The sequence below is a fragment of the Rhinolophus hipposideros genome, assembly GCF_964194185.1.
Source record: "Rhinolophus hipposideros genome assembly, chromosome: 19".
In the NCBI taxonomy this organism is placed as follows: domain Eukaryota; kingdom Metazoa; phylum Chordata; class Mammalia; order Chiroptera; family Rhinolophidae; genus Rhinolophus; species Rhinolophus hipposideros.
The window spans coordinates 42,967,756-42,985,093 of NC_138065.1; the positions used below are offsets into that span (position 1 = coordinate 42,967,756).

General features: G+C 44.6%; 1 protein-coding gene across 1 annotated transcript in view; it reads right to left on the reverse strand.

The window, feature by feature from the left end:
* CACNA1E (calcium voltage-gated channel subunit alpha1 E) overlaps positions 1–17,338 on the reverse strand; it is a 425,092-nt gene that overhangs the window by 192,689 nt on the left and 215,065 nt on the right. Inside the window, exons 6-8 of the mRNA XM_081024587.1 lie at positions 5,516–5,619; positions 4,299–4,451; positions 2,970–3,151 (exon numbers count right to left, since the gene is read on the reverse strand). Coding sequence (XP_080880713.1) covers positions 2,970–3,151; positions 4,299–4,451; positions 5,516–5,619 — 439 coding nt within the window. The remainder of the gene's footprint in view (positions 1–2,969; positions 3,152–4,298; positions 4,452–5,515; positions 5,620–17,338) is intronic.

Sequence of the window (17,338 nt, forward strand, 5' to 3'; positions counted from 1 at the left end):
GTTCTCATCTATGTGCAGAATTCTGGCATTACAAAGCCATGAGTTAAAAGTAAAAGAAACAACAAAATAGCAGGTAGCACTGATGTGGACTGCCAGGATGGGCAGCTTTTCAGCCAAGGTCCTAAGCATCTCCAATTTCACATGGAAAGGAATGATAGGTAAATGAGTCTGTACTATGTAAACCATTTTCCTCCCTCTCCCTGACCTTTTGGCCTGCCCCAGTCGAGTTTGAATAGGAGTAAAAAGCTTATATGACGTGACTCCACCATGTACCACAAGCCCCGGGCCCTACACCTTGAGGCGTCCACTACACTCAAGCCGCTCCTCCAGGGCAGACACTGCTTCCTCCAGGACGTGTGTCCACCTCCTGTAACAGACCTCTGCCTGGGTCATGTGTCACACCCCAGTGCCCTGCTCAGCCAAAGCCCAGCCTTTGCTGGCTCCCTCTCTTCCTAGGGAGCCAGACTTTGTCCTTGTTCCGCTGGCTGAAAACTGGGTGTCTTTGCCATGCGACTTCTCCTGAATCGAGGTGTGGCCATCCACCTCACTATGACTGACTGTCACCTCGGCGTGGGCCCTCCTGGCTCCACGTCCTGCCCCTCGAGCCAATGCTTTGGAAAGTAATGTCATTTCCATGGGCTCATTCTGCCCATGAGCAGCCAGCCAGTGTTTGGAAACCAGCCCCACAGCTCAGTCACTTCCCTCACCCTGGATCCTGTCACAGGCGTGGCAGGAAGTGTTCCGTAAACTGAAGTGCCATGACTGAGATGCTGACAGTTGGAGGGAGGGCGTGTGGGGCGCTGGGAGCCCATGCAATGAAAGGTCTCAGAGGATCTGCAGCTTGACCTCTTCTCCTCCCTGCTTCCTCAAGGGCACAAAACCAGAGAGAGGAGAAAGGTCATTGTCCCTTCATGTGACCTCCATAGCCAAGTTGGATAGATAACCAGAGAGAGATGAGAATTTGAAGAGAGCCCCATAATGCTTACTTAAGATATGAGAAAGGGAGGGAGGGGCGGGAAAGAGGGAGGGCAGGAGGGAGGAAGGCAGGAGGGTTAATACAAGTGACAAGTGACTCTTCAGCTGTGTTCCTGCCTCAGTACCATCTGAGCCTTGGCTCAGGAGGACCAAGAGATCACGCCTTCAAAATCTTATCTTCAAAAGCAACACTTCCCTTTTTAGGCTTTCAATGCATTTATCACAACACTTAGGTGAGTCTACACATATAATTGAAAGACATCGCTCCCAAAGCCCCACAAATGACACCAGCCACGTGGGGCCAGTGCTGTAACTTCCAGAGGCACCTGGCTAATCTGGGTGACATGGCCTCAAGACATCCTTCACCTCTAATGAAGAGTGACTGCTCCCATCAACCTTGCCTCCATCCCTCCCTTCCTTCCTGCCTCCCCACCACTACTGGTGAGAATCCCAGTGTCCTCCAGGTTTTTCTAGGTCACATATAACCCCTGGGCTTGCTGGGCATAAGATGGTCCTTGGGACTTCTTCAATGCCCTTTAGAGTTTTAGTGTAACAGCTGTGGCTTTTCTGCAAAGCTGCATCCCGCCTTGCTTACCCTGTATGGGAATGCATCCGGGCTAGCAATGGACATTTTCTAGCACTTCCTTGTGCGGGCTTTATGCAAATCCTGGCTACTCAGGATTATAATCTGGTTTACCACCTCCTGAGAAATAGCATTTCCTTTCCCTCCAGTGCAGATTATGTCCAGAGCTCCTTCTAAAGGGAGCTTTGTGTAAGCCATGCTGCGCCCCACCCACTACATTTTATGCAGGTGGAATCGGTAAAAGAAAAGAGAGGGCAATTTAGGGGAAAGCAGGCAGGTAAAGCAGGAGTGCAGGTAAGAGGAATGATCATTCCAAAGGTATCTGCCTTGAGGTGGGCTGGCTGGGTGCATACGAGGGTACAGACCTATGTAAGTAGCTGTTTACAAGGGGCAACCTGCCCAAATGGCTTTGCCCGCCTAAGCCGCTTAGGCGTCAAACCACCCCACCCCCCAACACACCCCTCTTATTTTAGAACTGAGACACTGCACCATGCCTTTCAAAACTCGTTAAAATCAGACTCCAGGAGGTGGAAGAGCCTTCAGTGGTCACCTGGCTAACTTCTGTCCCCATGCAGGAATCCCCTAATGTCCCTGCCAGGCAGTTAAGCAGCCATGTCTTATGCCCCAGCTCAGAACCTCGCAAACATGCCTGATCACATGACTCACCAGGGCCACTTGTAAAAAGTACAGCTCACCAACTATTCAAAGCAACCCAAAATCAAAACCTGCACAGAAAAGGCCTGTGAATCTGACATTTTCACCCGCATCCCTAGTGAGTCTTATAATTAAGCATGTTTCATATGTGCCTATAATGCAGCAGTTCTTGACAATAACTGAATATTAGAACCAGCTAGGAAGCTTTAGAAAAAAATCAATGACAGGCCTTTACCCCTCACTATTCCTACTTAATTTGTCTGGAGTGGAGCCCAAGAGGTGTGAATTTTTAAAGCTCCCAGCTGATTCTAATGTGGAGCCCGGGTTGAGAGCTACTGTAAAATCTTCCCAAACCGATGGTAAGCTCTCAGAAGACAGTAACCAAGAAATCTATACCTCTTGGCAGCTTTCACTGAATCCCACCACCATGTCAAACCTGTCACAGACCATACTCTGTAACTGCTGGGTTGATCTGATGTAACTCGCCATTCCCCCGCCCGGTGTGTGATACAATTTCCTGATTGTACTAAGAAGCTGTGTACTTCCTCTTAGCACAGCCAGACAATGAAGGGCTAGAAACTGCTAAGATTTCCCACGGTCGACTACGTACCCTCGCACGCACGCACGCACGCACATACACGCGCACACATATCCCCAGCCCTCCCTTTCTGCAGACTAACCACCAGCCCAAACAATGCCTGAAGCCTCGTTGCACATTTCTGCCCTCCTACTCCCGCCCCTCAGCGGCTCTACTCACATTGTACAGCACGGTGGTCCACCCTTCCATGGTAATACACTGAAAGACAGTCAGCACAGCAAAAAGGATGTTATCAAACTGGGTGATCCCATCGTTGGGGCCGATCCAGTCCCGGCATTCGTAACCAGCTGGGCAGCCCTGCACGCCACACGGGTGAGGGGGGTCAAATCCTTCTAGAATACCTGCAGACACATGCGGAGGGTGCGAGATAAACCACACAGTGTTTAGTGCAGGGCTGGAAATGGCCCCAGGAAACCACAAGCACGCAATTCTGTTTCCCATAGGAAGATTTGTCCTTCTTTGTCTCAGGCTCCCTCCCCTCTCTGGCCTCCCTACATGTCACATACCATGCGTTCAACCCAATGCTTCCCAGTCTCCTCTGAAAACAGAGCCTCCCCTCCAGGTGGCTCCTCATTTCCCAAGGCCACACTCACACCCTCTACCTTCACTGAAGCACCAGGGATTTATAGGGCTAGATTGCACAGAAAGGTCTGAGGTGAAGGCAGAAACTTACTGATTTTTCTGTGCTTCAGAATCCAGGATAGACCCTGAGTTCTTTCTAGGTTTTGGGGGACAATTATAACCTACAGTCCCTCTGGTGAGTCTTAAGTCCTCCCCCCGCCACGTCCCCCGGCCTAAGTTCCTGGTCTTGAATAAAAGACAAAAATAAAAAATAAAAATCCAAGGTGGAAGGTCCTTTGAAGATTCTTTTCATTTAAAAAAATGGGCCTAATAGGGCTTCTTCAACCTCTCCCCCCATCCCCATCTGGTTTAGGGCACTCCACATAACTTGAGAAGAAATAAGATGCAAAGAGGAAAGAATTTGGGGTTTGTGCACCCCACCAATCTCCCAAACACCTTGCCAAGCCAAGCTCAGAGCTCCCTCAGTTTTCCACACTATGCATAGGTCATAGCAGAGAGGGAGGAAGGTCAAGAGATGGACCGTGAAGGACAAATGTGTCCACAGATCTGAAGGGACCCAAGTCTTGACTCTAGATTCCTGGGTCTTAGCGGCCCATGAGCCAAAGAGGCCATTGTACAAAGGGTAGTTCTTCAGACAGATGATTTTTGACCTGCATTCTGATAGGTTCTACCATGGGATCGGGGAGCTGAGACCTCCTATTCACAATCCTCTGACTGCAAACCTAAGAGATTATTTGCTCTGCAATATCAGTGGCCAATGGCAATCTTTAGGCTGCTGACGAGGAGGTGTCCGGTTCTAATTCTAGGGTTGGAATAGGACATACTTTTCCAAGCTGTCTCTGCATGTCCTGAAATTAACTCAGTGACCCAAGGGGAGAAGCAGAAGGCAGAACACAGTGACCCTACCTGAATTGTTTGTGAAGCATGCGCGGTGCAGCTTCCCACTGTAGAACTCCAAGCCAATAATAGCAAACATCAGGATGGCAAAGAAGAGCAGGAGGCCAATTTGCAGAAGGGGCACCATGGCCTTCATAATGGACTTCAACACAATCTGCAGGCCTGGAAGGAAGGGAAGAGCATGACAGACGGAGCCTCACTTAGCACCACCTGAGGGAGCAGGCTCAGTTTCCTCTCTCCCAGGAGGAGAAGGGCGAGTCTTGCAGGAAAAAGAACCATTGGTTCTGAGGTGATAAGAGACAATTCACAAAGCGGAAACCAGGACATGTCAAGCCAAAGTTTGCCGTCACTGCTTCCCCTGGGCGGTCGATCCTTTCCTCCTGACCTACATGCCTATTACCCTTCCCTCATTTGTTTCACCCATGTGGTCTTCCAGATTCCTTTTATGAATTAAACTGATTAGACTGGGCTTCTTTCCTAAAGGAAGTCCTGTGAGAGCAAGGACCGAGGTTGTCTTCCCCACCTGGGACCCAGCTCTCCCAGCCACTGTTGCAAGAGCACATTTAGTACAACCACTGTTCATAAAATACCATGTCCTCTGATCCAGAAATTGTACTTCTAGGACTCTAGCCCAAGGAAATAATCAGTGATGTGAATAAGATTTAAGTAAAACAATGTCTGTTTTACTGTTTCTAATGAGGGGAAAAAAACTAGAAATAACCTAAACATCCAGCAACATGCAATAGCTAAATAAGCATTGCCCATATAAGACAGACTACAATACAGATTTTAAAATCTCATTTTTGAAATATTTTTAACGTCAGGAAAATTGAATGCTTTCTGACAGGATCTAAAACTATATATGCAGTATGACTGCAATTATATTAAAATGCACAGGAAAACAATGAATGAAAAAATATGCTAATGTTAATAAAAGTTATTTCTGAGTGGAAGGACAACGAGTGCTTTTCATTTTATGTCATTTGCTTTACTTTCCAAATTTTCTATAAAGATTTTTCATTATAGTTTAAATATGAAAAAAAGAAGCTGCTACATTTTACAATGAAATGCCATGCCACATTCTGCAGCCCCCCTCCTTAGTTCCACTAGGGCTTCCTCCCAGGAGAAACTGTTTCATGTTTATCCCAAATGCTCTTCGACCCGGGATCCAGTGGAGGACATATCTGGAAAGCTATTGGCAGAGGAGAAAGAAAGGCGGTGCTCACTAGGTATCCCCGAGACGAGCTTCAGGGGCCTCAGAACACGCACGGCCCGGAGCGTCCTCAGGTCCACGTGTGTGTTGAAGTGGGTTCCTGCAGTGGCCAGGATGCTGCAGAGAGACACAGAGGGTCAAGGTTACCACAGTCTGGTTTCTCCCCCTGTCCCAGGAAGAATCAGCCTGGAAAGCACACACACTTAATACCAGCTGTGTGTGGGTACATCTGAGCTAGGGTATATCACCAGTGGTTCCAAGTGGAATCAAATTTAGCCACATCTGGGTTTCACTTTACAAAGAAAGAAAACTTATCATCATATCAGAATCCTAGCTCCAAATCGTGAGTAAAACCCCTCTCTGCCCCTTGCCAACCTCTTTCCCCTTCTTTCCAACCAACGAAGGCCCTCACTTTTTTTTTTTTTCAAAATTTTCTTAGATTCCCGTCTCCTATCTCCTTCAGGGAATTTCTCTGGATTGACTATAACAAAGGAGCAATTCAACTCTTCTCTACCTTGACACTCAGGATTTTTCCCAAGCAAATCAATCACACTGATGCTTATAATTAGGAACTAAGTTCACTAGTCCCCATGAGATATTTATATTTTTCGAATTGTTCATAATCACCGTGTGACCTGGATTTGTTTTCTTTGCTTCCATTTTTCCCACCTTCCACCATCATATCCACAGAAACATACACACACACACACACACACACACACACACACACACACACACAAACCCAAACAAAACAAATTCCTAACAATCCTATTTGTGAACACCACATATCTTGCCTAGAGGAGACAATTTATTTCATATAATCCCATGACATTGCAGATGTTTTGGAGAGACAACGCCACTTAACTATTAATGAAAGGCAGAGCAGAAGACCAAGAGTCAAGAGAACTGAGTTCCTGTCCTGACTCGTGCACTTGAGAACTGGGTGACTCAAAGAAGTCACTGACCTCTATGAGCCTCGCTACCCACCCCCGACCCCCACAGAACAGGGGAGTACCAAGGCCTAGTGATAAAAATAAAATAACAAGGTATGGAATAGTGAGACTGTTCTGTAAACTCTAATGTGCAAAACAGACGTTCCATCCGACACAAATATTAATAAAATGGGTTTTGCAACTTTGCCTCATTTTAGTTTTCTTTTCTTTCTGTGGGATAGTTCCCTGTTTTCCCTCAGAACCACTCCAGGATAATTTCAGCTAGCTGGAACTAGTAAGGAATGAGCCATTCAGAAAACTGAGTTTTCTCTGTAGTCAGAGGGTGCCAAGAATACTTTATTTCACTTAATTATTTTTTGTAGAACTTCTGTGAACTATTTCAAGGATTGAGGAAGGCACCTGAAGTGCTGTCAGTACAAGACAGAGAACATGAATGAAAGATTTACGCTGCATACCTCTCAGGAGCAGGTCTGGAGTCCACAGGTACAAAGTACACAGACCCAGGAAATCCTAATCACGAACAAAAACTCTGAAACAAGGAGAGCTCGCCAACAACAAAGCGGACAGACCTCTCTGTGTGAGGGCATGCTTCCTAATCTTAAAAATACTCCAGGAAGACTATAGCTCTATCTGTTAGGAAGTCAAGAGGGTCGCTGCTTGGGTTGAAGCTTATTTATTTAAATGACCGAGAGAGGTCTTTGAACTTTAAGATTCTGTAATTCTATGTTAATTCAACCTCTAAGTAAGAAACAGAAAGAAATTCTACTCTTGCAAAGAATCTCAGGAGCGAGGCAAGTTTCCCGAGTCTTCTCTATCTCTCCAACCCCCACTTCCTCGCCCTCATCTGAAAAGGGGGGACGTCCCGTAGGGGAGGGAGTCTGACACTGCTTCCAACTCTATCTTTCAGAGTGAAATTAGGGAGGGGAGTGATATAATTTCTAAGGAGTAAGAAAAAACTGAAGAGAAGAGAGATCAAGGAGAAACATGGAACATAGGACTGAAAATTAGGACAGTGACAGAAAAAAAATAGAGGAGAGAGAGGTAAAAAGAAACGGCAAGTATAGATATACTGATAGAGAACCAGAGTGGCAAGACACGGCATCAGTGTCCCGCTGATTCTGCTACCAGAGGAAGGAGCCTGGGCTCTGAGTCTTCTGAGGTGCACATGGGGGAGTGTGGTCCCTCGGGTTCTGTCTTACAAACACAGCAGGGAGAAACTGCGCCGTTCAGAAACCAGACTTCTGTTTCCTAGGATACCCAGTTACACATGGGATGTTCTTTCACAACATAAAAAGGGCTGTTGCAAATGAAAATTTCCTCCCCAACCCTGAGTTGAACAAGGAACATTTCAGAATATGGAGGTCGGGGAAGAAACAAAATTTAAAGGCCAGCAGGCACCAGTGTGTGTGGGGAGGGTGGGGAAGAATGACAGAGGAAAAGAGGAAAAGAATGACAGAGGAAAATGAGAGGACAGGGGAGTGAGCGGTCAAAGGAAACGCGGAGATGAAAACAAGAGGGAGATAAGAAATGAAAACTGGTGGAGAAGTAAATGTCAGAGAAATAAGAAAGCTCACAAGGGAACGAGAACAAAAGTAAAGCTAACCTGAGAAAGCGAAGCAAAAATATGGTATTTTTTCCTGGGGCCTCGTGTAGCCAGCCCGTGGCCAAACCAACCTGCTCCCCAAATCCTCCAAGCCCTACCAAACTCAGGTCAGGCTCATGCAGCCTGTGGCCGGGTGCCCACCCCACACCTCGGAAATTTCCTTTCATCCAGGGCAGAAGGGCTGTCAACAGGGCCTGTAGCTGATACACACCAGTCACTGTCTGCCTCCTAACTCCCAGAGTTCAAATCATCCTTCAGGGCAGGAATTACAACATGGCTCCTCCCCTCCCCCACACCGGTTAGAAGTGGAGACAATGGGACTCTTGGGGGAAAAGCTAACTGAGAAAAGGGCCCTGCTCTGTGTGCCCATAAAATTCTATGCCTGTCACCGTCACTGCCCTTACCACATCCTAGAGAATTCTGTTTTCTCATCTGTCTCCCCGGGAGATCTGCCCCCAGTGGACATACTGTCTTCCTCGTCTCTATGTCCCCCACACGCAACACAAGGTGTGGCAAGTGAGAGGTGCTCAAGGTACGTGTGGGGGATGGAACTGCATCGAGGAAAGTAATAAATGTGATGAAGCAGAGATGAAACGGACAGAAATACCACGGAAATCCTAGAAGTTACCAATGAAAAGAGCGAGTAGCCCAACTGGCATGCTACCCAGACACACGTCTGTTTGAGCATACAGGAGTGAACTGGAAATCTCCTTCAGCATTTTAATCTAAGAAGGATCGTCTGATAGAGTCCTAAGACTCCTGCTTTCAAGTAGATCCCATGGGACAGAACCTGCTGGGTCTCCACTAAGAGAGAGAGGGAGGGAGGGAAGGAGGAAAATTCAAAATGTAAAGGCTTGCCCCCCCCCCAGCAAAAGCCAAGTACTGAAGTGTACACAGCGCAGCACAACTCTGGGCGTCGGATATAAGAGACCCAAGGGGAGAGACGTGGGTAAGTGAACAGTAGAAAAAGTCCCCGGCCCTTAGTCTCGGCGAAGTAGACAGTCACAGAAAGGAAATAATTACAATTCACCATGAAGAGTGTCCTAACAGAGGAGCTTACAAAGTCTTCAGAGGATAAGAAACACTGCAGTGACAAATACAGCACTCAGTACCTAGCATTTTCAAATGTTATCTCATGAAATCCTCAAAAATGTCCTCATATTACTACCGTCTTCATTTCACTGCAGAGGAAATAGAGGCTCAGGAGAAACGAAATTGCTCATCAATGGCAAGACCAGGAGTTGAAGTCTGTTCTCTTCTGGTGTCAGAGCCATCACAGCACGCAATGTCTTCTCCGTCCTGGACAGCTCCACCGTTCCTCATTCCACTGTGTTACCACACATACCAAGGCCACAGTGTTTGGTCCCTGAATAAGCCATGAACTTGGTTCCCTTCATTCCAAGGCCACACGCCACAACCTCCCACAGACTTGTCACTGGTCACGGTCAAGACCAGCAGGGCATACGGCTCCAGACACCTCAGGTAATGATTGTCACAGTATCTACATATGCACCCATGAAAAGACACACACACCGCGACATCAGGGAGGCCACTGGCGATAATGCCAACTCTGAGTTAATAAAAGCCTACGCTCTCGGCTGCCCCAAGAGGAATACGTGTGCGCTCGGAGCAGAGGCTGTGTTTTCCACTGCTTTTGTCACCCTGAGCACAGAGCCTGGTGGAGAGCTCTGTACACAGAGGGGTGCCTAATTACTACTGGATCCCCACAGAGCGGGTAGTCGGAGAGCAAACACGCACCTCTGACCACCCAGCATGGATGCAGTGTTCCACACACCACAAATGTTCCAAAACGGTTTCCTGACGGATGTCATGGCTCAGCCCTGCCTTTAAGGATTTTGCTTTTAGTTGTCAGCAGGTAAGAAGAGAATGGAGGCTGATGTGATCCCAAGGGTGTGGCACGACCATCAAGACAGTGGCATGGCAGAACAGACGATGGACGTGAGGCCCAAAATGGCCTCTCCCCAACCCAGTCATCCAAAGAATTCTCCAACCCTGCAATCCTTTTGACCTTGGGGTTCTGTCTTAACCTTGTCAATCCAGGCCTAACAGCCTTTTTTCATGGGACTATTTCACTGTACATTTCCATGGCTGAAAATACCCTGAAGCGTGATACAGATATTACACTTCAATTATCTATTGTTTATCTGGAATTCAAATCTAACTAGACATCCTGCATTTTTATGCGCTCAATCTGGCAACTCTACTTAAGTGCTGAGCAGAAATGACCAGGTGAAGAGTCTCCATCTCAGTTGTTACCCCAGCTCGGAACACACCTGCAAGTTCTCTTCTGAGAAGAGACACAAGCCAGGGGTCTGTTCGCATTAGGCCCAGGATTCCCTCCTGAGTTCCAGAAGTTACCCGTTTTGTCTCTGCCCATAAAAATCTCAAGGGAGAGCCTCATTAGCATTTGAAAAGTAAGTTGTTTATATCTGTGCAAAAAAAGGCTGATTAACACTAGCAAAGGGTGGTTTAACCAGTCCATAGTATGAGGAGACTAGGAGGAGACAGGGAGGGATCTAACTCAAATTGGACCCCTAACTCAACACAGAGTTGAGTCCGGATATCATCTTCATGAGCTGTCAATCAAAGTGTTGCGTCCACTTAGAAGCATTCCCTAGGTGGTTGGTTCCTTCATCTCTTTTACTATTTTACCTCCAATGGGGCACCAAAGTCTATGATCTCCTTCCTCTACCACATCTCTTGGGTTCACCTCCTACTCTCCAGCCTCCCTCTTGCATAGGGTGGGTCCTCCCTGGCCTTCACTTCCCTGCCTAAATAATATAATCCAGACTTCAGGAGCCAGATGGCATCCCACCTGTGTTTGGAAAGTCTACAATCAAAAGAGACGTGAACTAGGTTTCTGGTAAAATAGTGAAGCACAAGCTCTCCAGTCATACTGGCGGTTTTCAAATACCGATTCCATTACTCACACTAGCTGTCTGGCCTTATGCAATGGCCTCGCTGAGCTACAGTTTCCTTATCCGTAAAATGGGGACAGTGCTTTCCTAAGATGGTTGATGTACGAAATGATTTTCAAACACTTTTTGACCATAGCCGATAGTAGGAAAGACTGTTACATCGCAAGCCAGGCTACATACGCATATATAATTATATAATGCCTTATAAAACAATACTTTTTCTAATACGTGATATACTCTGATTTCCTCTTCCTTTCTAGCTTTCGTTTAAGATGGGCTGCAACCAACTCAATGGATTTCATGACTCTCTAACGGGGCCGACCCACAGTTTGAAAAACCCAGATAGAAAGACCAAGCCGATACACTGCTCATTCTCTCTAAGGAAACAGGGAGGACCGACATGAATTGCTGCCTTCATGGCACCATGAAGCTTCATGCCGCTTCTGGGTGATGACAGGTTTTGCACTTTTCTGAGAACTGCAGACGTCGCATTCTATTCCCGCCTCTGGTATCTGAAGTAGCATCACCATCTTCCTCTCCTCTAGAATGGGCCGTCTTAAAGAGATCACAAACATACCCGACACCTTCAAAGCCGTCTTGAGGCCAGCTGTTTCTGGTTTGTGGTTGTTGCTTTTTTTTTGGTTGCTTCTGCTTGTTTGTTTTGTGTGTTTTGTGCTTGTGTCTGAGCTAATTTATGACCAGGGTGGAACACAGACTTTCCTCTAAGGGCACAGACACTAAATTAAAGTATATATATTTTTAATTCTACAGCAAATTTTCTTCAATGTGGTTTAACAGTCGATAGTTTTTTTACTTACCTATTTTTTTCTCTTTTTTTTGTCTCTACACCATTTTAAAATTCCCACCCCCCTCCTGTCCTCCCCTCTGGCAATCATTTATTTAAAAATAAATAAATATTAGGCCAGGAAGCCTAATATGTCTTAGGAAGATGGGAAACAGGTTAGATCAAGTTGCTCCTTTCCAAAAGAGAAGATCCATGCCTTTCCAGGAAGTTCTGTATTTAACAAAAGTAAGGGAACCCCGTCTGGAATTTAAAATGGGGTTCCTCAGTAAGCTTCATGAGAATCTTAGTGGATATGAAATAGGCCCAAAATATGCCTTCCGAGCAGAAAAATTATGGCCTAAAACCCCCCTTTCTTTTCCCACCCAAAGAAAGTTCAGCAATCCAACCATGTCACATCAAGGAGAGGAGGTTGTCTGTCATTTGAGATCAGATAATTCTTCGTTGTAAGGTGCTGTCCTGTGCATTGTAGGAAGTTTAGCAGCATTCCTGGCTTCTACGTACTAGATGCCAGTAGCAACCCCTCCTCCAATCCCATCCCCGCCAGGTTACGACAACCAAAAATGTCTCCATGCATTGTCAAATGTTCTCTGGTGCACCCCTGGTTGAGAAACACTGCTGTAGGAGACGCTCTCAGAGAGCAATTCCTGCAAACTGAGCACTAGCACGATTAAACACAATGCACGTTTCACACCTAGTCCCTATCCACTCTGGAAGAAAAACACACAGCCCCATGCCAGGCAGAAATGAAGAGGGTGCCAGGATGACCCCAGCCACAAGTCATAATTTTAAGAAACTGCCAGCATTGATGAAAATACCCTTCTGTCTTCTTCTTTAAACATCTCTTAGGGATTGCATGAAGCTTAACCTTAATGTATCTCCACGGGAAGCCTTAATCCAAAAGAAAATGGTCTCCAAATGGTCAAGAAGAAAGAAACAGACACAGGAGGGTTTATTTGCTTAACCTCAGTGTCACGGAAACAAAGGTCAAGCGCCTACCAGTGGTCCCAGTTTTCTTTCTTTTTTACGCAACAGTCCTTGATTATTTCAGACACAGCAAGGAGAAAGAAATGCCAAGCGATGGGCAGAAACTCTACAATTTTCACTCAGTTCAAAGAGGTGATGATAGTGATGGTGAGGATGAAGGTGAGGAGGTAAATTTACAACAGTAAATCCCTTATTGTTCCACAGTTTCCATAGCCCCGTTCCACTGAGATACTATTATCTCCCATCTTATAAGTTTGAGAATTAAAGCTCGGAGAGAGAGAAACTGGCTAGCCCAAGGTCACTTGAGATAGTAAGAGTTCACACTGAGACTCAAACCCAGAAATTTAGATTCCAAATTTGGAACGCTTTCAGTAGCTACAAAAGGTAATGGTTAATCGCTAGAAACATATCCCAAAGGCACGTATATGAGACAAATGCCTTCTCTAGGACGACTACAGAGCTGCCTTTCTGCAGAGCTTTGCAGGGTCCTGTGATTGCAAGATGGTATGAATGTTACCAAAACTGTGCTTCAGAGAGTTGGCAAAGGAGGAGAATTGCTGCAGAGGGAAATCCCACATTATGAGAACTTGCTAACACAAATACATGTTCTTTGAGTTGTTTTCCTAGTAGTGGTGAGAGATTCCTGTTGATCTACCACCCACACACCTTCTCTCCGCAGGTCTCCCTCAGGACCAGGAACAAGCATTTGTGAGATGGCTGATCAGGAATAGAGCCCAGCTGAGACACAGAAAGCAGCTAACTATCCATGTGGGGCCAAGTCCCTAATGTCGGCCTCCTTAGAGGCCGACACATTCTTAGAGAAGAATGTGAACTCTAGTATCAGATTACAGAGACCAGCTGTATCATCCAACAGAGTGGCCACCTATTGTTTGTACTGCCAGTACTTCCTCTTCCTCTGACAACAACTCTCGATCCCCAGGGTTCTTTTCAAAAACTGCAGTGCTCTTACGTGATACTGCTGGTCAGCTAACAGGTTCAGGGACAGGGGAGCACCTCCCCTGGGATGATTGCACTTAGGACCAGAGTTTGGTTGATTGCTTCTGAAGCAGCTAAAGCCATGAAATGAAAGGCTTCAGGGGCTGTCATTGTTCACGTTGTCTCCTATAGATTAAAGCTGGCTACAGTGAGAGAGAGAAAGGGAGCTGACCCTGTGGAAGTAAGAGGAATGAAAGAAGAAAGGAATTCCACTGGAGCTAGTGCCCTGCTCCTGCAGTTCCTGAAGCCTGACTACTTCCCGACATTTCTGCAAGTAGGTGGTTCTGTGAGATACCCCTTCCTTGAGAAGCCAGCCCCTTCTTGCTAAAATGAGTCCAAGTTTGATTCCTGTCATTCACAATGACCCACGTGCCTATTCTGTCCAGATAATCCCATCTGGATGAGAAACCAAAGTGAAAGTTGATATAACTGTTTTGGCCAGACAAAAGCTAAGAAAGATACATGAAAAACAAAGAAAAATTCAGAACCATGGCCCTCACATGGAGCCCATATAGCAATTAGAGAATGCGCAAGCATTTTTCCTGATGTCACCTTAGCAAGTGGCTCAATTCCTAAGATACTGAAACATTGTTCCCCCTGCAGCTTTGGAAAGACTGAAAACTTATATGCATTCATGATTCTGGAGAGAGCCAGAGTCCTCTTCTCAAGACATCAAATGCTGATGCATGCAGGTTAACACTGAATGGAGGGTTGATTGAAGGGGTCCTTCAAAGTAAGAGGAAAAGAAAAACTTAGATAATAAATTACTCTACCTTCACATTGTGTGTTAGAGTAGGGTTGTTTTATGGGATTTTTTTTGGAGGGGGCAGGGGGTTGGTTAGAAAATATCTGGCTGAAAGAAAGAATCTATTTGAGTTTATAAAAACCTTCTCAAATCAATGACTCTTTCAGACATACCACAGATCCATAAATTTTAGAAAAAGCATGTTTGTCCATTGCTCTACTTTCCTAGTTCTGCCTACAATGCCCGAGAGATTGATTTGCATAAGAGGCATATGCCATCTGTCTCTAGATGACAAGTATTAAAAAAAAAATACCCAGATAGTTTCCCATACTTGCATAGCAGACAAACTTACAATTACAGTCCATGACGAAGAGGCAGCCATAAAGTTGCTCTAAAATATCTACTGTCTATAGAGCACCCGAATGAACCAGAGCTATTTGTCAGAGAAAACAAAATGCTTTTTACTTTTTGGAGTCATTAAACTAAAATTCATTCTACTACCTCTGAGTCATATCACATCCCATACCACAGATTTGGAATACAATACAATACAAGCCATTTTAATAATTAACGAGAATTGTGCCTATATACAGGAACTCTTTAATTGTTACCCAAATCTGTTTGACAGAGATATGTAAGCACAAAGTAAGTGGTTTTGAGTCTACTTTCATCATGAATAAATAAAATGCTGAGTTGTTGGAAGAATCAAGAGGTTACTCTTGCAGCAGCAGAACAGAGTGTCATGGCCATTTTCTCAGAAAGGAATTGAAAAGAGCACCGTTTCCTATTTATAAGGAACAATGCGGTGTGTGTATTAATAATGGAGTCTAGACGAAAGGACTGCTGCCCTTGCAGAAGCACTGGCACCCAGGGTCCAAGTTTAACTTGATGGCAATAATCTTTCTTTTCAGCTCTGAAGTTATTTTTACCTTGCCAGCTATGCAAATTAGCTCGTGGCCTCTAAGCATAAAAGAAAGCAGGCTGAGACTGGGTTAATATTTTATGAAAATACTGTAAGCCACTGTTCCTGGCACTGAGCTTCACACACTCTATCATTGACCCTTCACGAAAGAAGAAACATAGAATGTTCAATAATTATATGAAAAAAGTTCCATAGCATGATAGTCCAAGAAATTCAAATGAAAACAACACAATAGCCTTTTCTGCTTATCAAATTGCTACCACTAGAAAGACAATAAACTGGTATAACTATTTTGAAAAGCTGTCACATGATGTGTGCATAAGGACACTGCAGATGTTCACGCTCTTTGATCCATAGTTTTAGGAAATTGTTTTAAGGACACACTCCAAAAGGAGGGCAAAGTTTTACATGCAATGTTGTTCACTGAAGTGTTTTTTTATGATAGCAAAAACTTTTTAAATCACCTACAAGCAAATAATAAGAAAACAAACAACCCAATTTTTTTTTAAAATGGTCAAAATAGGTGAACAGACACTTCACCTAAAAGAGATCTGACTGGCAAGGAACCTAGGAAAAGATGCAAACCACTATTAATCACTAGGGAAATGCACATTAAAAACACAATAGTTATCACTACACAACTATTATAAGGCTAAAGCAAAAAGAAAACAAAGCAATAAAAAGCCTGACAATACCAAATGCTGGTAAGACTGTGGAGCAACTGGAACTCTCAAGTATTGCTGGTGGGTACACAAACTAGAGCCGCCATTTTGGAAAACCGTTTGACAGCTTCTTAGAGTTAGACACTGCAATTACCATATAACCCAGCAATGAACAGTTGTTTATCCCTGCTATATTCGTAACTGCCCCAAACTGGAAACAATCTAAATGTGCCTCGAATGGTGAATAGTGATACACCTGTAAGATTGAGTGCTAGACAGCAATAAAAAGGAATAAACTATTAAAACATGTAGCAACATACATGAATCTTCAAAAGCATTATGTTAAGTGCAAGAACCCAGAATCAAAAGGCTACATACTTTCTTACTCCATTTATATGATATTCTGGAAAATTCAAAACTGTAAGGACAAAACAGATCAGTAGTTGCTAGAGACTGGGGGGGGGCGGAAAGGGGATTGTCTAGAAAGGAGCTCAAGGGAACTTTCAGAGTGAAGGTAATAGTGTGTATCTTGATCTTGACTGTGGTGATGCTTTTTACATTTGTCAAAACACAGAACTGTACTTGTATACATACCAGGGGTGCCAAAAAAATGTATACAAGTGGACACTTTGTTGCTCAAGTAGTAGTTCGCCGTCATCAGAAGTGTCTGGACGCTGAATGGTAACCACTTTAAGCACCTCTTGTAATTGCAGAAGTCAAACGGGATTTGTATTCCTCTTTTGTTATCGGTATATATTGAGTATTGCAATTTTAATACAGTTTTCCTTTCTTAAAATGTGTATACATTTTATGGCACCCTCTGTATATAATGTGTATATATACATACATATATAGTATATATATACACATATAGTATATAAATGATAGATTTTACTGTATATAAATTATACCTCAGTAAATCTGACTTCAAGAAAAATATCAAGATTCCTTAGTATTTTTTTAGTTGTGGTAAAATATACCTAACATAAAATTTATGATTTTAACCATTTTGAAGTGTACAGTTTTGTGGCATTAAGTACACTCACATTGTTGTGCGACCACCACTACCATCCATCTCCAGAACTTTTTCATCTTTTCCCATTGAAATTCTGTACCCTTTAAAGAGTAACTCCCTAGGCCCCCTACACCCAGCTGCTGGCAACCACCATTCCACTTTGTCTCTGAAATTGACAACTCTAGGTACCTCATGTAAGTGGAATTGCAAAT